This window comes from Suncus etruscus, chromosome 10 (assembly GCF_024139225.1).
Source record: "Suncus etruscus isolate mSunEtr1 chromosome 10, mSunEtr1.pri.cur, whole genome shotgun sequence".
Lineage (NCBI taxonomy): Eukaryota > Metazoa > Chordata > Mammalia > Eulipotyphla > Soricidae > Suncus > Suncus etruscus.
The window spans coordinates 56,747,443-56,774,218 of NC_064857.1; the positions used below are offsets into that span (position 1 = coordinate 56,747,443).

Below are 26,776 nucleotides of genomic sequence, written 5' to 3' on the forward strand. Positions count from 1 at the left end.
TCCCACCCTGACCCCCTACTGGACTGTCCCAGCCCTGCAGACTGAAACCATGGCCGCTGGCCAGCAAGATCCTCGATCCCTGTGCCCATCTTGGGGGGCGGGGGCTGCCAGGAAGAAGTGGGAGAGCTAAGATGCACCAAAGACAAGGAACATGAAGCTTCCCTGAAGGAGGGGATGGGTCCAGGAGCAAAGACAGAGTGGGGTAGCCACTGTCTAAACCACAGACAGGCCCAGGGCGGTCACTACAAGGTCGCCATCTCTTCCCAGTGCCTGGCAAAGCACAGCTTGGAGGGCCTAAGAGAGGCCCAGCAGGGGGAGGGTGAGGGCAGGAACCAGTGACGGTGGGGTGCTGGGCAGGTCTAGGGGACCCAGTCCTCCACAATCTCTAGTCCTTCTTCTCTGCCCACAGCACCCTGTCCCCAGGACACCTCCATCTCCCCATCTCCTCATGACATCTATCTGTACCTCCCCAAGTACCCCTGAATACCCACAGCATCCCCATTCCTTCATGCACCCACCTCACTTTGCACCCAAGTCCCAGACTGGGCCCCACACAGCCACTGTGCTTCTTGTCAATGTTATCGGGGATCTGAGTTGTGCACATGGCTGTGTTTGTGGGGTTCAGACCTCAGAAAGAGCCACAGCCACAGACCTCACCCCTCCCATCTCCGGCTCTCTCTGGGTCTTCCAGGCCGCTCTGCTCTCGGCACTTTGTCTCTTGCTCAAAATAAACAGCCCTTCAGATCAGCTTTAGACCCATCGCTTTATTATCCTTGGTTCCTAGAAAGGCCCCAAAACTCAAGTCCTAACCCGGCACTGAACATAGTGAAAAATACAACATCTGCCGTGTCCCTTACCCCTTCCCATGCCCAGCAGCCCCTGTGAGCACTACTGTCTCAATCACATGTCCCGACACCCCTGAGCACACTCGGGGTCAATGCCCTGGGATGCCAGCAGCCCAGCTGCTCTGTCTCCAGGGATCTAACATAGCTAATATGGTGATTCTGTGACCTAGACTTAAGATGGCACCTAGTTAAAGATTGTTGTACATTGTATGACTGTAACTCAATCATAAACTTTATCTGTGGGGGGAAAACAGTAATATGATCAACCTTGTAACCACGGTATTTAAATAAAAACATTTTTAAATGTTGGCGCCTGACAGAGCACATGGAGCACAAAATGCCAATGTTACATACAGCAACCTCATGGCACCAGCATTAAGTGGGCATTTCTCTGGCACCTGCATTATGGGGCCTTTCTCCAGCACTGTGGTCCCCATCAGCTGAGAATCTCTGCTAGATTCTGTGACCCCTATCAGCCACACCCTGACCTCCTACCCTGTGAAACCATCAGGGGGACCCATGTTAAGGAGTCGCTGAGAACCAGGACAGACCCCAGAAATATGCTAGCTGTGAGCTCTGCAGTCTGCAGAGGGGCAGCAACCAAAGGGTGCACCGGGTCCCTCTGCCCCTAAGCCCTGACTCTGGCCCTGAAATGCCAGCTTGGTTGGCTGAGGGCTGCCGGAGGGGTCCTTAAAACAAACACAAGCACAAAAACTGTCTACTCTGTGTGAGTGTGTGAGCGAGTGAGTGAAAGAGCGAGAGAAGATTTTTCTCTCATGGAATCACGGACAAGGCTGGCGCCCTCAGAAAGGGCCACTTTCTACTCACCCAACCCTTGGTACCTGCACCCACAGTCTGATGCTTCACAGGGGGCACCCATGCAGCCCAGGACAGGTCAGAGGTAAAGCATCCATCCCCACCTCCTCCCTCTGGCCTGAGCTAAGCCTTCGGTTGGCCATACCCGTGTAAAGTGCCCCTTACCCCAATACCCCTAAACTTTCTAATGGAATGTTAATCTCGCCTAGAAGGTCAGACCCACCCACACCTGGGAGAGGTCTTCAGTTTGGAATAAAGAATAAAAGGTGCTGGCTGGAGGGTGGGGGGAGAGGAGTGAAGCAAGGAAGCATGGAGAACAGCTAAAAGGGAATCAGAGAGAGAGCTCTTGGGAGAAAGAGATGAGTTAGGCAGACCTGGTGCAAAGTCTGCACATGGCGGATAGGGCCATGGAATAAACCGAGCTGTCTCTGATGAAACTTTAATTGACTGCTTGTGATTATTGTTCTGCAGTCATACTGTGTCTTCAGACCCATCAGCTGAAGAGCCTAGAGGCTCCATGCCGAGGAAGGCCTCACCCAACACTAAGACTTTAGACATTATATTTTATATTAAATCAACACCCCAGGACTGGGTCGTTATCAGGGGACACCCAGGTCATCATGGAGGTCACGGTGGGGGCCTAAGGAGATGCAGTTCTGGCCCCCAAGGTTTAGAGGCGCTGCAGAGACAGACTGATCCCAGATGAATCCGGTCCCCAGGGGCCTCGATCTCCAGACACTGCCCCCTGACCCATGCTGTAGACTCCAGAACTGCAGACTCCAGCACAGTCACCCTGGCAATGGCATGACACCACTGAGTAGACAGGGCTCCTCAAACCTGCCACTGCAGAGGGCCTCAGGACAGGTGGGGAGCAAGGATCGGGAGGATGGGGGACTGAGTGTCCATTTCTCAGACCCGGGACTAGCTGGGCAGACAGTTGCTACAGAATTTTACAGGGGCAAAGGCCAGCAAATGGGGGAGGAGAATTGAAAAACAGATGTTTTGTTTCTCATATTCAATCTGCATAATGCTTATTTCATTACTCCGTGAAATTTTTACATTTACTTCACATCAAGTTAACAGTGTAATGGCTTCAGGGAGCTGAAAGCTCTTGGTAGGCATGGCGGCTTGGTCCAGCCCTCCCAGACCTCCCTCCTTTTCCTCCCAGCCACGCACTCACCACTGAGGCACAGCTGGGTGCTGTCGTAAACGTGGTCTTCACCCCAGCATGCCCAATAACCACTTCCTTTCTTAGACTAGAAAGGTCACCTTAGCACTGGGGAAAGCACTACAGCCAGGAAAAGGGGGCAGGTTGGCCCAAATGAGCATCCCTTTCCTGCCCTGACCTGTCCAAAAAGTGCCAGGCTCCGGTTTGTGCAAAGTATGGCATGTGGTGACCTCACAGCCACCAACACCTTGGGGATCATACGGCTGCTCAAACTCTCGGGGTTTGTAAAGCCCCCAATATCTCAGCGATTATACAAACAGAACATCTCAGGGGACGATAGAGCCCCTAAAATCTGGAGGATCACAGAGCCCCAACATATCAAAGATCATACAGCCCCCCCAACTTATCAGAGATCAAACAGCCTGTCAGTATTTCAGAAATCATAGAACTCTCCCCCAATATATCAGGATTATACAGTCCCCAACATCTCAGGGATCACAGAGGCACAAACATCTCAAGGATCAGAGGCCCCCAATACCTCAAAAATCATAGCACCCCAACATCTCAGTGATTATAGAGCTCCCAACATCTCAGGAATCATAGTCCCGAATATCTCAGAGAACATAAATCCCCCAACATTTCAGAATATACAGCCCCCCAACAAGTAAGGGATCATATAACCCCCAACATCTCTGGGATCATAGTCCCCAACATCTGGTATGATACAGATCCCAATAACTCAGGGATCATACAGCCCCAACATCTTAGGATTGTACAGACTACAATTTTTCAGAGATCATAGAGCCCCCAGAATCTCAGGGATCATAGATCCACCAACTTCTAGGACTTTTACAAATATTAATACCTCAAGGATCATAGAACCCCCAACATTTCAGAGTTCATATAGCCCCCGATATCTTGAGAACATAGAGTCCCCAATCTCTCAGGGATGTTACATGCCCCCAATGTCTCACAGATCATATAGCCCCAACTTCTCAAGAATCATCCATCCCCCAAATCTCAAAAATCATAAAGCCCCAACATCTCAGGGATCATAGAACCCCAACATCTGAGATTATACAGACATCAATACCTCAGCAATCATAGAGCCCCCAAACATATCAAGAATATAGAGTCCCCAGTATCTCAAGAACATAGTGCTTCCAACATTTCGAGAACATAGAGTCCCCAACATCTCAAGAACATAGACACCTAACATCTCAGGGATGATACATGCACCCAATGTCTCACAAATCATATACTCCAACATCACAGGAGTCATCCATCCCCCAAATCTCAGGGGTCATAGAGCCCGCTGACATTTTGGTAATCTTAAAGCCTCCAACATTTCAGTGGCTACAGCCAGGCAGTGTAGCTGACCTAGTGTTCAAAGCAGATAATAGTATATGAGCTCAAAATAGAAAACATGAGACCAACCTGGGATCCCACAGGGATGGAGCAGTCAGGGTCACAGAGGGGACATGGCAGAGTGCAGGTGGTCTCAAGACATGGTGGGACACAGCATGTTGGAAGGGTCATCTTGGGCCTCATGAATTCACATTACTCTGCTGCTCAAGTCTCCTGTACTTCCAAGGTCTCCTCATAGGTCCCAAGGTAGAAAAGGTGGTCACGCACTCAGAGTTGAGAGCCCCTAAGAAAGTGTGCAGGGCTGGTAGAGCCATCCCCTGCAGGTAGCTCAAACATGAACCCCAGCACTACCCATGTGGCCCAACCACTGTCAAAATCAAGGTTCCCCTGGTATCTACCACCCGTATCAGAGTTCACCTAAAATCCATCATCATCATATCTCCCCTGAGATCCACTCCCAGTACTAGAGGTCACTTGGGTCCACCACTGGATCAGAGCTCACCTGGGACCCATTACCAGAACCTACCCTGGGATCCATCATCAAGGCCAGAGCTCCCCTGGGATCCACTCCCATAATCAGAGCTCACTTGGATCCACCACTGGATCAGAGCTCACCTGGGAACTACCACCAGGTTCAGAGCTCATCTGGGACCCATTACTAGGATCAGAGCTCCCATGGGATCCACCACCAGGATCAGAGATCACCTGGGATCTATTATCAGGATCAGAGTTCACCTGGTATCCATCATCATGATCATAACTCACCTGGGATCCATCATCAGGATCAGAGCTCACCTGGGATCCACCACCAGGATTAAAGCTCTCCCAGGATCCATCATCGGGATCAGAGCTCTCCTGGGATCCATCCATCAGAGCTCATCTGGAAACTATCACCATGATCAGAGCCCACCTAGGATCCACCACCAGGTTCAGAACTCACTCTCCTAGGAACCATCACCAAGATCAGAGCTCACGTGGGATCCATCATCATGATCACAACTCACCTGACACCTACTGCCAGGATCAGAGCTCTCCTGAAACTCACCACCAGGTCACAGTGCACCTGAGATTCACCACCCAGTTGCCCCACCCCACGAAGCCCACTGGAGTGTCTGATCTTTCTGTCTTGTTCCTCTGAGTATACCATGAGGGCTGCAGAGACTAGATAAAGATGAGGCACAAGCCTTGCTCGTGGCTGGCCCAACCTGATCCCCAAGACTGCATATGGTCTCCCAAGGCTCCCCAGAAGTGATTCTGAGTTCAGCCAGGAGTAAGCCCCCAAGTAATGTCAGTAGCCAAAGTAGTTTAATGTGACCAAAACACCTAAAAATCTAGGGCAGGGCCCCTCTGCACGGCATTTTCCTAAACTCTAGGAAGATCTACGAGGTCCACTGTGCACCAAAGTGGGAGCTGGCCACCTAGGCAGTGAAAAATAGCCCAGCACCCCTATGCAGAGAGGCAGCAATGAGGAAAGAGCTGCAGGGAAGAACTTCAAGGGCACCAACCCAGAGGCCCAGATCTCAGAACCCCAGAACCCAGAGCACCAGAAACCCAGAGCCCCAGAACCACAGAATCCAAAGGCCTAGGATGCCAGAATCCCCAGACCACAGAATCCCAGAACCCAGAGTCCCAGAACCCCCTAGAATCCCAGAACTCCAGAATCACCAGAACTCTCAGAATTCCTAGAACCCCAGAACACAGAGCCCCAGGACCCAGTTCCCCAGAATCTCCAGAACTCCAGAATCCCCAGAACCCCATAAACCTAATAATCCAGAAGCCCAGAACCATAGAACCTCAGAGCCCCAGAATCCTAGATCTTCAGAACTCCAGAAGCCCAGAGCCCCAGAACCTAGAACTGCAAGACTCCAGAATCCCAGAACACCAGAGCCTCAGAACTCTAGAACACCAGGATCCCAGAGCCCCAGGCTCCCCAGAACTCCAAAGCCCCAGAACCCAAGAAGCCCCAGCCTGGCAGGTCATGGTGGCCTCACGAACACCCCACACACATGTCCTGCCCACTCCTGGTCCTGGTGCCACCACACGACGCCCCATGGCAACGCCTAGGCCTCAGAACGAGGCAGCACTGACCCCTTGCCTCACCCGTTGGGCCACCCTGTGAGCCTGAAGGCAAGGGAGGGACCTGGGTGAAGTGTGTGGGGGTCATGGCGAGTCAAGTGGGAGCAGCTGCGGTCAAAGATGGGATGCAGGTACCTGGTACCTTACTGACCCAACACAGACCCCATACTACCCCCATGAGATCTGGGACATGGCCTGGCTGGACACGGCCTAGATGGAGACGGTGACTCTCAGGTCTGGTGGCAGAGAAGTCTGGGGCCCGCTGGGGTAATAGCACAAGTGTCAGTGGGGAGTCTTGGGGTAGGGGGACCCCTGAGGACTGCAGCTCCTGAGTTCAGATGCCTGAATTCCCCTCTCATCAATACAGCTGCTTACTTGGTCAATCCAACCCAGTGTCTTCATGCAAGTGGGGCGTATGGGGCATGTGTGTCCCCTTCAGGGCGGCCCGGCACAGACGCACATGAATGTTCGTGCCCACTGAGGTGGTGACTGACAACTTTTCGGCGTGATGCAAAGCAAACAGCTGCGGGTGTGATCGCCTAGCAACTAAACGATGACGGATGACCCTTAAGATGAATAACCGCCATAAATCAGCTCGTTCCAACGCGCCCAGAAAAATGCAAAAACAACGGTTTTCATCACGTTGGCCGCGCTCGGGAACACGCGCGCGGTGTGGCGGCCACCTCCTGGGGCTTGCCGTGAGGACAGCGGGGCTCCCTCACTCTGTTCCTGCTCCCCTGACTTGACTCCAGAGTGCCGGGGGTCCCCCAAAAGGAGTGTCCCGGGGATGGTGGGAAACTCGACCTCTGAGCCTCACCCATGACCCAGGAACTGGAGCCATGGACTATAGGGGTCACTGGGGACCTGTATAAGCCCCAGTTAAATGGCCTCCCAAGGTACAGGGCCTGGTTTGATCAGCTCCACCTTCCCGACCAAACTCCCGGGTGCTGAAGGGGCTGCTCGCTGCAGGCAAGGCTGGGACCAGCAGCAGCAGAAACCAGCGAGGGCCAGCCCTGAGCTCCTGGGATCTCCGACGTGGCCCTTCCAGACTGAACTCTCAGACTCCATTTCCTTGCTGTTTCAAGGGGCCCCAGAGCACTCTTGCCCAGAGCAGCTGGGCAGGCCCTGGTCTCTGCCCCCTGGTGTGCCCCACACACAGCAGGGGGTAGGGAATCCTATCCCTGTGCTCCCAGAGTTGGCCTCTATGGGGAACATATAGAGCAGAGAGGAGGGTCCGATGGACCCCATGAACTGGCTCCGACACCATTCCCTTCAGACCACGGCCTTCTGGCAAAAAGGAAGGACTGTGTGGTGGTAGAGGGACATGATTCTCAGGGCCTGGAGATGCGAGAAAGCAGGGCAGGGGAACCAGCATGGGCACCCTAAAGAGGTGTAGCAGGCACCGGGCAGAATCAGCCCCCAAAATTTCACATCCTCCCAGCCTGGATCTGCTGGCAGCCAATCCCTATGCCCCATCACGGGACCCAGAAGAAATCAAGTCACATGGGGCATGAAGAACACAGGAGATTGGGGCTAGAGTAATAGCACAGTGGGGAGGAAGTTTGCCTTGCACAAGACCAGCCCAGGTTTGATCCCTAGCATCCCATAGGATCCCCCAAGGGATTCCTGAGTACAGAGCCAGGAGTAAGCCCAGTGTGTCCCAAACAATAACACCAACAATGAAAAAGAATGTGACAGGTGACTGGCAGGACCCTGGGGCAACCCACCCCGCCCAGAGGAAGTGGGTCTGGCTTCTGGGTAAGGATGCTTTGTGCAGACCCTCAGCCCAGCCCTCAGACACACACAGCCAGCCCAGGGGTCCTGGAAGAGCGTCAGCCTGTGTCAGGGGTCAGGACTCTAGGTCTCAGCTCCCCCAGATCCCAGACTACCTAATGCCTGTCCCCAGAGCCTGGAGACCAATGTTCAGCCTGGGGATAAGTGCAGCTTTCTGCCATTGAGCCCCCAAGCACCTGCTGCCCTGGAGCTGACAGGCAGAGAAGGACCAAAAGTATCATCAAATGAGGCTGCACTCATCATTATCTAGGAGGGGCCAGACCAGGGCTTCCTGATCTGCCTGAAGTAGGAGGCCAGTACCACTTGGAGGGAACCTCCATGTGCACCCAATAGTCCCAGGAAAAAAGGGATTTGGGCAGCATCCATCTTCTAGGTAGGTCATCTGCTTCTGGCAGGGAGAGGTCTGCACCACAGGGCCCCAGGGACTTGTGGGGGCGCTGTCCCTTCCAAGTCAAGAGCCCGTTTCCAGTGGGGAAGCAGAAGCAGATGAGCCCCCATGAGGGGAACTCTGGAAAAATGCCTCCATCCGTTAAAGATCACGGGCCCATCCCCTGCACCCCTCCCCAGCAGGGTCTCAAGTTCCAGCCTTGTACAACCCAAGTCTAAATAATATTCACCATGACAAATGGCACCATAACTCCGATATCCACAATCAATCTTTGCTTTAAAGATACATCCATCTTCCATAATGTTGCCGGGATCCTGCAGAACGCAGGACGTGACTGTTTTCCGACCTCGCGAGTGATGGCTGTCAGCTCACATCTGGCCGCACGAATAAATGAGCCTGATGCAGACGAATGAAAGGCCCGGCTTGCCTAGGAAGCAGCCAGTCCGCGCGGGGGCTAATTTATAGGACTTCTTTCTGGAAAGTTCCTGGCTGAGGCAACAGACTGCTCAGCTATCTCTTAAAATGGTCTCTGAAGCCATAAATCACCCCAAGCACAGGGCCCTGGGGAGGGCAGAGCTGAGGGGTGGGCCGGACACCCAGAACCTTCCCCAAGTAGAAGCTCCAATGTCTTCCCAGAGGGGGGAGGTGGGGGGGAGAGGGAGTGGTCTTCAGGCTGAAAGGTTTTCTATTTTAACCCCCTATACGTCTCTGATTATTTCTTCCACTTTGAGGTTGTTTTCTGGGACATGCAGATAAAACAAATAAATAATAAGAAATTCCTCTCTTTCTCCTCCTCAAAAAATATAAAATAAATATATGCAGAGCTGGACCGATATCACAGTGGGTAGAGCATTTGCCTTCCATAGGCGACCTGGGTTTGATCCCTGGCATCCCATAGGTCCCCCAAGCCTGACAGGAATGATTCCTGAGCACAGAGCCAGGAGTAAACCATGAGCGCTGCCAGGTGTAGCCCAAGAAACAAACAAATAATGATAATAATAAGAACAACCTTAGGTGACTGAGGAAGGCTGCAATGGTTTGAACACAGGAGTCCGGCACACCTGGTCTCCCCCTATGTTCCCTGGCCATAAAAGCTGAGCAGTGCACCAGGAGCAGCTCCCAAGCACCCCTAGGTATGGCCCCAAAGTCAAAGAAGAAGAAAGACCCTGAGGCATAACGGTGACACTGTGAGTCCACCAGAAGCCCCCAGATGGGGCAGGAGCAGTGCATAGTTTCAGGGCAAAGGCTGGGCCAGCTCAGGCAAGAGAGGGAAACATGAATGGTGGGAAGGGGCGGGCCTGGGGCCGAGTTCCACAGAGGGTTAACTGTGCGAGTGACTTACAGGAAGACCAAGAGACAGAAAGGGCCCCAGCTTTCCTGGCAAGGCGCTAGCGAGGGTAGGAGGCAACAGTGGAATGAACTCTCCCAGGCTTTGTGGCCGCCTTTCCCAAGGCCCAGCCGGGCCCTTTGATAAATGACACGTGTCATTCTGTCCCCCGCTGACAGTGCAGCTGGGAGGGCCCTTGATGAATGGGCCCCTTGAAAAGAAAATCTACTTTGGGCACCCAGTGACTCTCTGGCCCGCACTTGGAATTTTTGTTGTTGTTTATTTCTACAGAAGTGAAAGATAGACTCAAGGTTTGAAAACAACCACAAGGAGAAAGAAGGAAGGAAGGAAGGAAGGAAGGAAGGAAGGAAGGAAGGAAGGAAGGAAGGAAGGAAGGGAGGGAGGGAGGGAGGGAGGGAGGGAGGGAGGAGGGAGGGAGGGAGGGAGGGAGGGAGGGAGGGAGGGAGGGTTGAGTAAGTTGAAAGAAAGAAGGAAGGAAAGGAAGGAAGGAAGGGAAGGAAGGAAGGAAGGAAGGCGAAGGAAGGAAGGAAGAAGAAAGGAAAGGAAAGAAAGAAGAAAGAAAGAAAGAAAGAAAGAAAGAAAGAAAGAGAAAGAAAGAAAGAAAGAAAGAAGAAAGAAAGAAAGAAAGAAGAAAGAAAGAAAGGAAAGAATAAAAGAAAGAAAGAAAAAGAAAGAAAGAAAGAAAGAAAGAAAGAAAGGAGTTGAGAAAGAAAATAAGAAAAAAGAAATAGTTGAGAAAGTTGAGAAAGAAAGAAAATGGAGTTGAGAAAGAAAAATTAGAGAAAGGGAAAGAAAGAAAAAGAGAAAAAATGAAGGAAGGAAGGAAGGAAGGAAGGAAGGAAGGAAGGAAGGAAGGAAGGAAGGAAGGAAGGAAGGAAGGAAGGAAGGAAGGAAGGAAGAAGGAAGGAAGGAAGGAAGTTGAGATACAGACTGAACAACAGCTTATGCTTCCCATAAATTAACTCTGTAATGTCAAATCACGCATCTGATCAGTAAAAGCTACATTAATCAATTATCAATCACACTCGAACTTGTAACCGAGACCCATGACTTCGATCCAGAGCTAAGTAGACAGGCCTGTGAGGCACCTTCCGAAAAAAATGAGATGCATCGAGGAAAGCACTCATGAGGGCCAGTGGCGGGAAGGTGTGGAAGGTTCCAGAATAGCACTCAAAGAGTGCCAGTTCCTGGGAGACAGACAAGGAGAGGGGGCACCCAACTGCAAGCTTCTACCTTTCCTCACTAGGACACCACAGGTCCCAGACAGGAGGATACTCTGAGTGTCTCCACATGCCACGGGCCTGGGCCTTCAAGAGCATCTGCTCCTGGCACTCGTGGCCTAGAGTGTAAAGCCAGATCCTGGGGACAATGCTGACTTCCAAACCCAACAGGGTTATCCTGGAAATCACATGTTTCGGCAAGACAGAACTGACAGCCGGTGACACTCCAGAGACGGGGACCAGCCACCCCTCCAAAACATGCTTCTCTAAGAGACCAGGGTGGATCTAAGGGCAGGAATGGAGAACACTGCTGGGACGTGCCACCATTACACACAGCACCCCTTGAGCCCTCAGCTTCTCCCGCTCACTGAGGGTGACTGGGCAGAAAGGCCCAGAAGTTGATTTCCGGTTTTATAAGTTAAAAGAAAAAAAAAAATCACCTGGATTCCTCCCAATCTAAATTGTGGCGTTTTTTAGTTTCGTTGTGGTCCAGGGACAGCTGTTATTTTGCCGACAGCTGCCGGCTTCTGCTGTGGGTGCTACTAGGTGGTCCCGGTCCTCCTGGTGCCTCTCAGGACCGGAACCTTCCCTGGACAGAGAAGGACACGGATCTGGGGATGTGAACATTAAAAAATATAATCTCAGCGGCCCAAAGCGGCCCCTCAAGTTTCCACCTGAGCACCTGGATTCCCCCAGGTTTCAAGTCCTCCCTGACTGAACAGGAGGAAAATCTGAGAGGAAAACACACGAGCTGGCGTTTAAACCTCTCCCTTCCTCCTCCTGCTGAAATATAATTTTTCTTGAGCCCATAAAAAATTCAGATAGTGTGCGGAATGTTTATATATGACCAAGGTCCCTCTTTAAAAGGTTTATACTTTTACTTTACGACCTGTCCTTGATTTGACACTTCCGCTCATCAGAAAGGGATTTATAAAATAATCCTGAAGGTGAGCAACCCACTCGCCAGACTTCACGACCAGAAACCCAAGAAGAGAGAGAAATCCCGCTAAGCTCTCTGCAGTCGGCAGTGGACATCAAAGCTAATAATTAAAGTGGACAGACGTCATAAAACATAAATTTATGTCTCTCTTAATAATGCACAAGCACCGCAGTGTGTAAAACATCGATTAGGTTGAAAGAACATGAAAACGTTCCAGCAAGAAAAAAAAAATCTGTTTTTGTTTTTGGGGGGTATTTTCCATTCCTGAAAAAAAAAAAAAAAGTAAGGCTCTCTTGCTCTCTCCCTCTTGCTCTCTCTCTCTCTCTCTCTTTCTTTCTTTCTTTTTTTTTTTTTACAAGTTTCAACCGAAGTCTTTCAAAACCTTTGCCATCTGTGGGTACATGAACTATGAATGACCCCAAATGATTTGCACTCTGCTGAGAATCCCTTAGAATGCTCTGGAAAAAGTATCATTAACAATGAACGATTACTATCACTCGAAGCTGACCTCAGCCAGCCCCAGTCTCTGCCTGGGTAATAAGCTCCCCTTTATTAGTACCAACACTCCATAAAAGGGGCGTGTGTAGTCACAGGGTACTGGCCTTCCGATACCCACTCCTGCGGGGGAAGATTGATTAGAACTCATTTCAGTCCAGCTTCCCAGCACAGACAAGCCTGCTGCAAGCCCAGGGAGGGAAAAGGGGCCAGGGAAGAGGGGTGGGGCTTTTTCCCCTTTTATAAGGAGTTTGCATTTAAAAAAAAAAAAAGACACCCTTCTCCCGGCCTCCCTGTCCCTCGCCTCCAAGGGCACCATATGTGCTTGCAGTTCCAGGGCCTGGGGAAAAAAATACAGGCCTGCAAGGACCACAGCACAGCACAGTCCTGAAGGGTTACCTCGTCCTCCAAGCCAAGGGCGACCTGGCCTCTCGGTTCCCTTCTCTGCCACCCACCCAAGACCTCGGAACCAGCCTGGCACACCAGCACAAAGATGTGATTCTTCTCCTTTCAAAGGGTGCATGTGTTAAGCACCACCGCGAGCACAGGGCTCATCCCTGCCGGCATCCGCACAAGCCTATCTCCAGCCTGCTATTACACCACTAAATTATTTTTAAGAAGCAATTGCTATAGAAACAGGCCGAGGAGTCTTCATCCATGCCACCCCGCATCTCCAGAAGCCGGCAGTGCCTCTTGCTCTAGCCAGACCACCCAGGACTGCGGTGACCCCCGCTGCCCCTGCACCCCAGACATCCCAAAGGAGGGCCTCCCTCCCATGCAGCACCCTAGCCCGGCCAGGGGAACAAGCCCCAAGAGGGGCAGGTGCTACCTCCCCAGCGGCCGTGAGAAGGCCCCCCCAGGCAGCCGTCTCCTTTCCAAATCTGTCTATAAACAAAATTAGCTCACGGGGTGATTAATTTGCAGTAACCCTCAGGGAACTCGCCAGTGTCCCCCGAGTCTAATGCCTTCAGCCAACTACTCCCAGAAATTTAGCCAAACACCACAACAAACTCCTGTTTTCAGAAAATTGCTGGGGTGCCTGGGGATTCGGTTACCATGCACATGGTGCCTACTGGATTCAAATTTGTTTCCATTAAAAATAATAATGAGGAGGAGGATGATGATGGTAAGGAGGTTGGGGTGGGGGCCCGGTGCTGAGCTCCGGGTTTACAGGTGAAACTACCATACCAGCACCTACTTGGCTGGTTGCAAGGGGACGAGGGACCCACCTGTCCTCACTCAAACCCAGGCCAGAAAACCAGCTCATCCTCCCCCCAAAAAACTGTTTGTAGGACTCAGCTAAGAAAGAGGTGTGCGGGGATGATGCTGGACCCTGTGTAACCCACATCTCCCAAAGAGACTGGCATGAAGCAGGCCTCCAGGTCAGGCCTGACACAGCCTATTGCAGTGGGCACTTTCTCGACCCTGACTCTCCCTGAGTCCTGATGTCTGATCCTACTTTGGCGACCCAACAGCACCTCCGGCGCCAGGTGACATGGGGAAGAAAACTTTGGCGGGGGGGACTTAGACTAAACCACCTCCCAGGATGCTCTGAGCCTTGGACACAAGCGCAGTTAAAATCTCCTCCAGCCAGTATTAACACAGCCCCCCAAAGGCTCCCTCCATGCCTGGTGGGAGAGCACCTTGGCCATGAGAAAGGCCCTCCCAGCCAATCCCCAGAGCACAGGCCCATCCCAACACCTCCGCTGATTTAGAAGTCACATAGTCCACTGTCTCTGCACTCTCCCATCCACCTGCCCTTTCAGGATGGTGTTTTAATACCACCGAGCCCACATGCATTTGTTGAGCTATTACATGTGCACACACACACACAAACACGCACACACGCACACGCTCCAGTTCAGGGGCAATTTAAAGAAGGTTCTGCATTGCATAGAAATACACAGGGATGGTTTATGGTCACATCATTTGTCCATATTTGGCTTTTCTCCACACCAATACCTTCCCAGATAACCATAAAGCTTAGCAGGGGTGGGGGATAAATAAATAAACAAACAAACAAACCAGACATGCTTTACTGTTATTTGCACACAGCTAAGACCTGAAGCAGTGCGTTTCTTACCAAGTATTACAGTTTACTGCATTAATAATAGTCGGTCCCTCCGCTAGGACACGGCCTGCACACACAATAAATATCTATTGCTAAGCCACCATCGGGGATGCCTGTACTGTCCAGTGAGGCTGGGAGGGCACCACGGTGCCAGGCCAGGCCTGTGGGGTGGGGGAGGAGGAGGAGGAGGAGGAAGGCTTCCTCCCTGGAAAAGTGCCCCGTTGATCCGTCCCTGCCTCTCCTGGCTATGAATCTTGCAGCTGGCTTTTAAAAATAGTCAAATGTAATAAATACAGGTTTCTGAAAAGTTCACATTCCTAAGTCAGAATGTACACTGACCTTCACTGTGGATTGGATTTATTTCATCAGCTGGTCCTGCTGAAGAGGCACTTTACTTTTTACAAAAAACTGAGGGGAATTTTTTTTTAACAACCAACTGGTCTGAATGTCTCTTCAGTTCAGGCCTGACGTCCCTCTCCTTCTCCACCTGGCGACCAGCTTGAGAGTCGAATTGTCTAAGCAGGTGAGGACTTGACCTATATTTCTCCATATGCTAATTTTTCTCCAGCAAAGAGCCTGCAGGAAAGGTCCTTCCCAATGCTGCAGCCAGCAGAGGCTGCCCCTAGCCCAGCCCTGGCACTGCCCAGAAGCAGCGTACTTATGGGCAAAGCTGTCCACAGGACAGGGGTGGGGTACAGGCGGGCACTCTGGCTAGCAGGCATGGGAGCAACTGGACAGGCCAGGGCCATTTCCCCACCACAAAGGAGGAAATCCTGATTTCTGTCTGACTGAGATCATAGAAATAGGGGAAAGCTCTCAAACCATGTCACTGATTCTAGTGGACTTTTTTGTTTCCCTCTTTACAAAAAGAGAAATTCTTGGTCAGGTTGAGGCTGAATTTCAGAAAGATACAATGGGCCTGGGGGGAAAAAAACTGTCTCATTTTTTAAAAATATTAAAAATTTTTTAAATCTCTATCTGCTTCCTGCTGCAGCGGGGAGGTAAGTGAACAAAGGCCTAAAGAGGAGAAGGAAGAGGAGGAGGAGAGGCCAGCGGAGGCTGCGGCTTTTAGGCCTTCCCAGGATGGAGGAAGCCTAGGAACATCCCAGCTGTGAGGCCCTGACTGCTCAGCAGGTTTCAAGCCAAACAATGGGAACCTGGCAGGACTGAGGGACAGAACAGAAACCCAGTGGGGAATTTTCCAACCAGAAAGTGTAAGCAGGTACCTCGGAGAAGCAAGGCCTGCCCCGAGTGGGTATTTCCAGGAATGCCCCCTGGACAGGCCAGAGCCATGAAAAATGCTAAGTGGGCACCTCCTGTTCTGCTCCTTCTCAGAAAGCAGCTTGTTGAGTTTGCCCAAGTTCGAGCCTTTTCTGAACCTTTGATTTCTCTAGTGATGTGAGACTGTGGGAAGGGGAGACAGGGCTGTTCTACCCACGGCCGATGTGGAAACTACGGGCGCAAAGGGAAGTCTCATTTCTTTATCCCCCAAAGCCCTGAAATTTGAAATCTCCATGCAAGTTGCATGAACATAACATAACCCCAAATCTGGTACCCCCAAGCCCCTGCAACAACCATGTCTAGGCCTCCGGGCATCTGGGCTCCTCTGCCGCTCACCACCACCAGCCCACTGGCATAGAAACACCATCACAGGCAGCACAGGCTCACCCACGCCCGATACACACAGGCCAGCACCCCCATTTCTGTCATGATCAGAAAAGAGCTAGGAAGAAGAAAACCAGATCAAATACCACTGCAATGCCAGAGCACTGGCACCCCGACAGACGTCAACCTTACTTCTTGGCTCTGTCTGTCCTCCCCGAAAGAAAACCTGCAAGAAAGAGTTCCAGCATTTTCCTTTTATTTATTTTTTTTAAATCCAAGGCTAGGTGGAAATGCCCAAGACCGCAAAGGGACACCCAGAATTGTTTTTCTACAAGCAGAGGCCTGTGCTACTTCCAGCTTAACCTTTTCTTCCCCCCACGACAGTGATGGTGGAGTCGAATGGCTCAAGGACAAATGGTCGTGCCAGGCCATCTCCCACGCGGCGAGTGTTATCGCTGCGGCAAACTGTTATCCCAAAAATTATATTCATTGCTTTTTTAAAACGTTATCAACTTCATAAATAAATACCTTCCCCAGGCAAAAAAATAAAAAAAAAAAAATGGAGCGGCGCTTTACTGGGTTGGTTTAGGGCAGCCCTGAGCTGACCCGGGTGATAAAGATGGAGCCGATTGTACCTGCTCTCACTCGGCCAGCCAGGGAGCCCGGTGCCTGAGCCACATGGAGCCTCCTGACTGCTGTCTCCTGTCACCCCAACCCTGCAGACACAGGCCTCATGTCAGGAGCCCCCCACATACCCCTCAACAGCCGGCAGCCTTCTGCTCACCCTTCCCTGCACACCAAGGCCTGGCTCACTGTCAAACTCCTTCAACCTAATCTCAACAAAAGGGGTTCCCAAATAAATACCCCCCCAACCCTTCTTGGCAAATATATCCCATCTTGGAGTTCTTGGCTCTTTAATATTCTGCACCACGATTGAGTTTTAACTGTGATCGTCACTAATCCTGTCTCCAAAAAATTTTAAAAATAAATACCAATATCTGCAGGGCCAGCCATGAGCCCTCTGGCATCAGATGTGGGAGGGCCTGGGGGGCTCCCAGGACACCCCCCAGAGAGTCCTGAAAATGTCTTGATTCCCGGGCTGGGCACACAAGGGGCTGGTGTGGGCAGCTGGCCTCCTGGCCTGGCTCATCCCTGGGGGCTGTTCGGCAAGACGCAGCCCCTAGCTAGAGACATGGTCTCCAGGGGACGGGGGGTGGCATCTGGGACAGGGACAGGCAACCCGTGCAGCCCCCCTCCTCACCCGTCCAGGTGCGGTTCCTGCCCTTGGCTAAGTGGGTCTTGTCTTGTTAACGACCTACAATGATGAACGTGTTTTCAACCAGAGGCTCGTGGAAGATTGTTCTAGAGCGGGCCTCTGTGGGAGCATATATCCACCCTGAGCCGGGCATAGGCACATTTAATCAGCAGCTAATAACTGGACGGGAGGAGCCGCTCCCCGCCATAAATCAATGTGCAAAATTGCTAATACACTAGTTATCGATTAGCGCACCAACACTCATTTTGAGGCTATAGCTAAGAACTAACAAAGTGACAAGGGTAAAGTGTTATTTCTTTCACACGCAGACAGCTGGGCTGGAAAAACGACTCCAGCCGGCAGTAATTCTTAATTGACACCTGTCACGGTTATGGCGGCAGTCACAGCTGCCGCAGAGAAAGTGTCCCTGGTCCTGTTCATCTGTCAGCTTTAATACCCTTCCTATGCACACATTTTTTTTCCCTGGCTCTAATCTACCTAAATTGTCCTGGCTTTTGTCTGAACCCCGAGTTCTGGGAGCAGTTAATCCCGCCCCAATATCTGCCCAGTTTGCCATTCAACATTCAACCAGCTCGCACTTCTAAGACACACAGGTAGGCGAGTTTGATTACAAAAATGGAGGGGGGGATCAAAGGAAGAAAGGAGGAAGGGAGGAAATCAGAATACCACCTAACACACACACACACACACACACACACACACACACACGAGCGTGCACACTGCAAACACTAAAAACAAATCCACTGGCTCACATGCCTCTTGAAATTTTCAATGCATGCCTGAATGCTCCTGTTCTGGTCTTTCTTTCACAACAATCGCCCAAGTGACGTCTTCCTCAGGAGAGAGAAATGTCACTATTCCTTACTGACCAGGCCCAGGTTCTTTGTGCCACCATCAGTGGGACAGGCAAGGCCTTTCCACACACTCACATGTGCAGTGTCCTGCACCCTGAAACACAGGGACAGACCGATGCAAGTTTTGGTCCACATCAACAAGAGATGGAAGCCAACACGGTGAACACACACACGCCTCTTGCGGGGAAGAGCTGGGACTATCCTTAAAGGCTGAGCACAGCGTCATGGGCAGCCAGGTTTCGATGCCTTCTAAATACCCAGATTCCTTCCCTCTTTCTGGATAGCAGAAAATAAGGAGGAGAAGGAGGAAGAGATGAACTAAATCTCTCTCTCTGGCTTTCTTCAGTCTCTAAAATAAAAGCCAGACAAAGGGAAAAACAAACAAAAATCTTGGGAGTGAGGCAGGGCGAAGAGACAAAGTCGTTTTGAAGAAAGAAAATTGCCCACAGCCCCAGGCTCCTTCCTCAAGAAAATGCCCATTCAAGTGGCCTTGGCACAGGTGAGTGCCCACAGCCCAGAGCATTCCGGAGACACAGAGTGTAGGAGCCTCAGCAGCACATGAGACCATGGAAGCTAGCACTAGGGCCAGCAGGAGTGATGCCCACCAGGGCCTGCATTCTGCCCACCTGCCCGCCCGCCTGACGGGGCCCTTGGCAGGGCAGACATTGAGAGCAGAAGGAAAGGCCTGGTCTCCACTGGGCCTAGGGCGTTGGCCTGCAGTGGAGCAAACTCTCAGAGACTGAGGCAGTCGTAGGGGTCAGCCCAATGAACCCTGCTTTCCTAGAGCATGCCTGGTGTACCCAATCCTGGCTCTGAGGGAGGCCTGAGCCTACCATCCAGTGGGTTATGTCCCCAGATGCCTATGTGGGCACCCACCAACTGGATTCAGTGAGCAGGTACCAGAGAAAACTTCTGGATCTAACTCGAGGGCCCTGTTAGAACTCACAGGCTGTGGACTCCAAACCACCACTGAGAGTCCGCTGTCTAGGGCTGGTGGCCACGCTGGCACCATGACCCATTTTGTGAACACAAAATCCCAATTCCACCCCAATTTGATCCCCTTTCCATGTAAGTGGAACAGCGCCCCCCAATCCTTCCACGTAGTAAACATCCCCAGAACCCCCACAGGAAATCCAGACCCGTCATTTTTTTTTTTTTTTTTTTTTTTTGGTTTTTTGGGCCACACCCGGTAACGCTCAGGGGTTACTCCTGGCTATGCGCTCAGAAGTCGCTCCTGGCTTGGGGGACCATATGGGACGCCGGGGGATCGAACCGCGGTCCGTCTCCTAGGCTAGCGCAGGTAAGGCAGGCACCTTACCTCCAGCGCCACCGCCCGGCCCCAGACCCGTCATTTTTTAAAGAGTAATTTTGAAGTATACTACACAACTAGATGTTTTTTAAATACATTATCATAATATTAACATAATAAGCAATGAAAGAAAATTATCCATTGTTTGCTAACAGTTATGCTAAAGAGATGCAGCTAGCAGGGAGGAAGACATGCCTACAATTAAAAAAAAAGATATTTCGTCTTCATTCAAAACTGTCGCTATTTTCATCACCCTGGCGAATAAATAATAATTAACAAAATGAAACTTAAATATTCAGAAGGCACAAGCAGGTGGGGTTGACAGCTCTTGAGGAATGAATGAGTGAATCAAAGAATGAATGAATGAAAGAATGAATGAATGGAGCTGACCACTCAGTCCCAGAACATGCGCTCAGTTACTCACACTCACTCATACTCACATATGCTCATAGTCACGCTCAGACCCACACTCACACACACATTCCCACTCATACACTCACTCCTGTTCACACACTCCTCCCTGTACACAACACTTACACTCTCATTCTTACACTCACACTCAAACATACACACACTTTCATATTTACGCTCACAGGCACTCATCCTTTCACACTCACCTTTTCACACTTTCACTCATATGAGACACCAACAAAAGCAGGCCTGGAGCTGGGCTAGGCCTCCTAGTCCCCATGGATGTCCCAGCATGTGCTGGGACAGCAGTGGGGATACACTGAGTGTGGACACCCAAGCTGTCCACAGGAGCAGCGGCCTGCAGGCTCTGTCCTGAGTGGGTGGAGGCCCCGCTCCTTGCCTGTCGCAAGCAGGTGCCATTTTAGCTTCTAGCACTTTCCCTGACCTGCCACCATGCACTGACTGATGCCATCAGACCACAGAGGTCTGCGACCGGCGCTTGCCTAGTGGGCCCTTGGATCTCCCTTCACCATGGGTAGGTGGGGGATGTCCCAGCCTTCCCGCCCAGCCAGAGCACAACAAGGGTCCACCTTGCCACCGAGAAGGTATATCTGGGATGGCAGGAAGGGCGCAGGAAGAACATGTCAGCGCCACATGAAGACCCAGCAGTGAGCACCCAGAGATGCCACCCGGCCCTGCCAGCGCAGCTCTGCCCAAACTTTTCCTCCCACTTCCAGCCGCCTGCCTACCTCACAGGAAGTCCAGCAATTGGGGGTTGGAGAATTGCAAAAACAGAAATAGCAAACAGCTGAGTGGCTGCTTTTCCGTCTGGGCTTTCCTGCACAGTTCAAAGGCAGGATTACGGAGGTCATTAAGCACCACTGTCTCTGACATGATTAGTCAGGTAGCAAAGTCCATTTGTCACCTGCACCAGCAAATTGAGTTAATACTGCACTACAGGCGATGGGGACTGTATAATATCAACGTGATTACATCAAGCGGGCTGCAAACCTGACAGCTCACTGAATTTGTCGGCATTAATCGTTACGCCTGTCACAAATCCATCAGGGTTACAGATAATTAGGGGCCTGTTAATGAAGCTGGCTAAACAACCTTACCTTTTTTTGATAATTAAGAAGCCGCTTCATTACGAAGACCCATTTCCTCTGAGCAGGCGCTCTGGATTTTTTTTTTTCCATCGGAGGAGGTTTCATTTAGATCATTTTTCCCTTCCTCTCTCATCACTATGAAGTATTGCTATTTTACATCTGTCAGCCACCAACTTCCTGGCTACCAAACAATCAATTATTTGACACGAAGATATTCTCAAGGAAAACTCATCAGTTACGGATGGAGCCGGGAGAAGCTTGTCGGAAAGGAAGGCACTGGGGGAGATGGTTTGGGGCTGGCCCACTGGTGGGATTACCCCGGGCCTTCTCCATAGCCCAATGCAGGCCACCCAGGGCTCAGGGACTCAAGGAGAGTCCCTCCCTTGCAATTGCACCCCTGGGTGGCAGACCCGTCTCCGAGAGTCACCTCACCTCCACAGATCCAGCCGGCGCCCGAGCCAACATAAACAGCAATGAGATGAAGGAGGTGTGAGTTAGTCTGGTCCATGGAAGCAATTCCAGGCAAATTGAACAGTCTTTTTTTTTTAATTATTATTATTATTTGGTAAGAATCCACCTTCATTTTTTTTCCTGGGGGGCATGCAGGAACAACACCTAAACAATGGCTCATTTAATGAGCCCAGAGTCCCACAGGCTTAAAATCCAAGAGGAAATAATAAACCCTGTAATTAAACTTCCCCAGAACCTCTGAGTATGGAATCTATTTTTGAAATCGCACTTCAAAACACAGGACACTTGGCCCATGGACTGTCTCCATTTCCTCTCCACTAAAATATATTTTGGCTCTGAGTTTTAGGGTTTTTTTCCCCTCTCGAGTTCCTGTACAGCAGATGACTCCTCATAGCCATCACTTTGCAGCATTTTGATTAAGTATGCCAAATGTCGTGTAGAGGGAAGAATGGAAACACCAGGCCTGCCAACTTTTGATTGACCATTAAAGCCCATGATATATGTGCCTGTCAAAAGGCAGACAATTAAATCAATATTGGAAAAAAGTCGGCTTGACGGCTTGTTTTTATGTAAGAGCTGCCAGGATGGATTACCATGCACCATCATGCCCTTGTCAACTTTCAAACCTTCCTTTTATTATTTAAAAAAAAAAAGTGGTATTTAAAGTTGCAGTACCTCGTTCCCTCGACATTTTGTTTGTCCTCAGAAATATCCTCTGCGACTTTTCCCCCCACAGGCTCTGCAGTGTGCACGAGGAGGCCTGCAAACAACTTTTTATCGGGCCCTCCTTCCCCAAAAATTACAAAGAAAAGCCTCGGGGTTTCAAAGGAAAAGACATCCTCTTCTTTCTCTCTCTCTCTCTCTCTCTCTCTCTCTCTCTCTCTCTCTCTCTCTCTCTCTCTCTCTCTCTCTCTCTCTCTGTCTCTCTCTCTCTCTCTCTCATGTAAACACGGTGTCATCTTAGCTGAGCATCTTTCTTCTGGGCTCCACGTGGCCTACACCCCGCTCTCCCACTTCCAGAGCTCTCCTCAAAGTTCTTCCCCAAACCAACCTTCTATCTCCAAGGAGGCTGGCTGGGCCTGGTGTCCACCCGGCCTTTCTCTGGGTTGGTCAGCAGATAGAGAAAGAAACCCAGGAACTCATTATAGGGGCTCCTTCACACATGTCCACATCCCTGCCTAAAATGGTGAGGGGCCCTTGAGGTGAGACCACATCGAGGACCCCTGCACAAAAATGCACCTCTGTGCCCCAAGCACGTTGCTCCCCTCTTGAAAAGCAAGGTGGAAGAAAGGCGTGAATTATTAAGAGTGTATTCTGTACTGCCACAAGCCAAGAGGGACGGTTCTAACCCAACACAAAATACACCTTCTTCAAAGAGATGTCTCCCCCAAAAGCTTCTATGTGGGGATTGGGGGTGGTGATGGCCTCTGCTGTCCAGCTGTAAATAATGTGCACACTGGTTGACCCAGTGGCCTGGGAAGCCACAGACACACACATACAGAAGCCACTGGGCCTTTCTCATGCCTGCCTTCAGGCCAGAGTTCCAGGCTAAATAAGTCAGGAGGTGTGCTGGGAAACTTGGGAAGAGGAATGAAAATGAAGAAGAGGGGGGAAGCGCATGGTGTGTGTGTGTGTGTGTGTGTGTGTGTGTGTGTGTGTGTGTGTGTGTGTGTGTGTGTGTGTGTGTGTGTGGAGGGGTAAAGTTGCCCTGATAGTGGCTGTGAAGTGTCAGGCGCATGTGTGTTTCCATGGTGAGTGATTTATTGATGTTTATCAGGAATGAATAGATCAAAGGCTGCAGATGACGGCCGATCAATCACACATCAAATCAAGGATGGCAATCCTCTAATAAAACCGAAAACCAGGAAAACCAGCTCGGGCCAGGCCCTCCTCCAGAGAAAAAGAACTTTCTTTCTTTCTTTTTTTTTTTTTTTTTTTATCCTCCCGTGCAATCAGATTTCCGCACTAAACGCTGCTGCCTTGGCTCCCTGGATCAAAAGGCATCTCAGAGGTAATAAAATAAAATAAAATATAAAAGAAAAGAAAAGCGGGAAGGGGTGTCTGTGCGTGCGTGTGTTGGAGGGGGACTGCGGGGAGCAGAAGCAGCTTGCCCCCAACACCCAAAGCAGCTCCTTCGCAGAGATCTCGCTCCAAGCACATTCCTGGCGTCCCCGACTGCTGACCTTCTAGCCAAGTGTCAGGTTCACAGGCCTCGGGACTTTGGCAGCGGCCGCTGGCTGGCCCGCCCGCCTGCAGCACCCGGGGCCTCCCCCACCCCAGGCCGGCCTCCAGGGCCCTTCGGGGCGCTCGGGCCGGCCTGAGCGCCGCCGTCGCCAAGTTTCTCCGCCACTGCACGCGCCGCCGCCACAGAGCCGGGCCCAGGTGGGGCGCGGTGCAGAGGGGCAGCGCAGCGGCGGGGCTCGGGCCTCGGGGGTCCCCGGTGCCTTCCCCGCCCTACCCGTCCCACCCGGCCCGACCCCGCACCGCGTTACCTGCCGAGCGCCGGGGGGCCTGCTGCTTCCTCCTCGGCATGCTGCTCGGGCCGCCGCCGCCCCGGGACTTGGCGGGGCGCGGGCGCAACTCCGCGGCGCGCCCAACTTCGGCCTCGGGCTCGGGGCTCGGGGCTCCGGGCTCCGGGCGCGCCGCGGAGCGGAGTTGCGGGGTTGTCCGCTCGCATGGACGGCGGCTGCCCGGGGGGCGCCGCTGCTCACGACGCGTCCCGGCCGCGGGGCTGCTGCGGGCCGAGCGCGCGGGGCCTGGGCGCCGAGCCCCGAAGAGTCATCCCCGGCGCGGGCCGCGGGCGCAGCGGCGGGCGCAGGCAGGAACGGCCCGCGGCCCGCGCCCCATGTCGCCGCCGCCGCCTCCGGACGCTCCTTCCCCGGGAGGCCAGCCGCTGAGCCGACCCCGCCGAGCCGGCCGAGCCGAGCCGAGCGTCTCCGCGCGCAACTTTCTCTCTCTCTCTCTCTCTCTCTCTCTCGGGTCTCCGGCGCTCGCTCGCTCGCTCGCTCTCTCGCTCGCGGCGAGGGCTGGCTTCAGTGCGCGGGGCGCAGCTCGCTCATTGTGCGCCGGCCGGCCTGGCCGGGCGAGGCAGGCGGTGCTTTTCCTCCCGCACTTGGTCTAGGAGGAAGAAAAGCAAACAAGACAGAGCGGTGAAGCCCCCGCACGCGCGCCCGCCGCGCCCGGGTGGGCGATGCGATGCGATACGATACGATGCCACCGGGCGCCGAGGCACCTTTTCCCCCAACAGGCCGATCCAACAGTGTCACCCCAACCGGGGCGCCGCCGGCTGCCCCGCGCTCCCCCGGGGGGCTCGGCCGCCGCACTCGCCGCTGCTTCCCATGCGAGAGGAGGCTAGAGCCGGTAGCGCATGGATGGGGTGGGAGATCTCGGGGGGTGGGGGGGTGGCTGGGCTGGAGAGAGGTGGGGGGAGAGAGAGAGACACACACACACACAGCGAGAGAGAGGGAGGGAGGGGGAAGGGAGGAGGGAGGGAGGCCCGGCTGGATCTTCCAACACAGGGGGAAAAAAAATTTTTTTTTGGAAAAATAGACACACATACACACACCCCAAAAAAGAAAAGCGCAGCTTCCCCCTGCGCCCCTCCTCCCTCCCCCCCCCAAAAAAGGCAACAACAAGAAGCCCGGAGAGTTGTGTGTATGTGTGTGTTGCGGAGAGGCGAGGAGCAGGGCTGGACATTCGCAGGGCGCGCGAGAGGAACGTGGACGGGCCCCCCCAACTCCTGGGAGAGCGAGATGCGCGCTGCCCTCGCCGCTTTTCGGTGGAATAGAACGCACGTTCGCTCGCTCTGCTCCCAGCCAGACAGCCTCAACTGATAGACAGACACATCGAGCCGCGCTCCCGGCGCCCGACTTACTCCTCCTCTCGCCAACGTCACCCTGACAATTACAAATAGGTCTCACACAAACCATACCTGTCAATCTTTTTAATTGCTTTGTTCTCTCTCTCTCTCTCTCTCTCTCTCTCTCTCTCTCTCTCTCTCTCTCTCTCTCTCTCTCTCTCTCTCTCTCTCTCTCTCTCCTCTCTCCTCTCTCCTCTCTTCTCTCTCTCTCTTCTCTCTTTCTCTGTCCCGCTCTCTCCCTCCTCTCCCTTTTCTTTTTTTCCTGGAGCTAAACAATATGACAAGAAGAAAAGAAATCTCAATACAGCAGAACCTATAAAAGATGGCACGTTGCAGAGAGACACAACCAAAAGTGACTCTTGGCGACTGGAAATTCTCCGGGGCTGCGAGGGTCTTGGGCATTCCAAGTTCTGAAGACACTAGTTCCTGAGGGTCCTTAAACCTGAGCCTAAAAACCTAGGAATCGCTACAGCTTGCTTCCATCCCACGCAGGTGTACACACACACACACACACACACACACACACACACACACACACACATACACACACACAGAGGCACAAACTACCCACCGAGGGTGAAGATGAAGGATGCGCTACAGTGGCATCAAAATACCTGTGTCACTCTTGCCATCTTGGTTCAGGGAGGTGGGGGGGGGGACCATGTGGTTGGCATGGGAGGGAGGGGCCCAGAGGGGCTCCCACATTTGGGTAATGCTGGGCTAAGTGGGAAACAAGAGGGTTTGTGACGGCCCTGAATGACTGAAATGTGTCTCGGTGGAAGAGGCACCGAGGTCAGCCCAGGCGAGAAGGTGCCAAAATCCCAGGGCCAGGCCAGGAAGAGCAAAGCAGTCTGATCCCTTGCTAGGAGGCAGCAGGCACCTTGGCGTTGCCCAACTTTCCCGAGCGAGCGAGTGAGTGAGCGAGGTAACCAGACCAGGTCCTCCCCAAACCCACCCACCCACCCCAGGACGTCCCTGCCACGTCTCTGGTTTCTGCGGGGATTCCCCCCCTCCCCAGGTCGTTCCCAAGGAATCGGGCTCCGGGTTGGCGGTACGAAGCGCCTTCCCGGGTCGGAGAAGCGCCTGATCGGGAGCATCCTGGGGGTCGGCAGGGGGGTCGGGCCGCGAAACGCACAGGCCGAGACCCATTTCCAGGAGATGGCTTGAGTTCCTGCAACTTGGCGCGGGCCGGGCGCGCTGCGCGCTCGGGGGCCCCGGGGGTCCCCACTGTCCGTCCACCCTCGCTCGGGCCAGCCGGGCCGCGCTCGGGGTTGATTCGTCCCACCTTGCAAGGAAGTGAACGAAGCGCTTCGCACGGGAAGGAAGGGGAGGCGCCTGTGCCGGCCGCCCGCC

General features: G+C 52.6%; 2 protein-coding genes across 2 annotated transcripts in view; one reads left to right on the forward strand and one right to left on the reverse strand.

The window, feature by feature from the left end:
• TSHZ1 (teashirt zinc finger homeobox 1) overlaps positions 1-24,366 on the reverse strand; it is a 64,802-nt gene extending 40,436 nt beyond the window's left edge. Inside the window, exon 1 of the mRNA XM_049781746.1 lies at positions 24,057-24,366. Within this exon, the coding sequence (XP_049637703.1) occupies positions 24,057-24,096 (40 nt within the window). The 5' untranslated portion in view covers positions 24,097-24,366. The remainder of the gene's footprint in view (positions 1-24,056) is intronic.
• LOC126020201 (uncharacterized) lies at positions 24,095-25,953 on the forward strand. The gene is made up of 3 exons (XM_049781661.1): positions 24,095-24,506; positions 24,589-24,924; positions 25,692-25,953. Exons 1-3 carry the CDS (start codon positions 24,095-24,097, stop codon positions 25,835-25,837), a joined length of 894 nt encoding a protein of 297 aa, XP_049637618.1. The 3' UTR covers positions 25,838-25,953.
• The last annotated feature ends 823 nt before the right edge of the window (positions 25,954-26,776 follow it).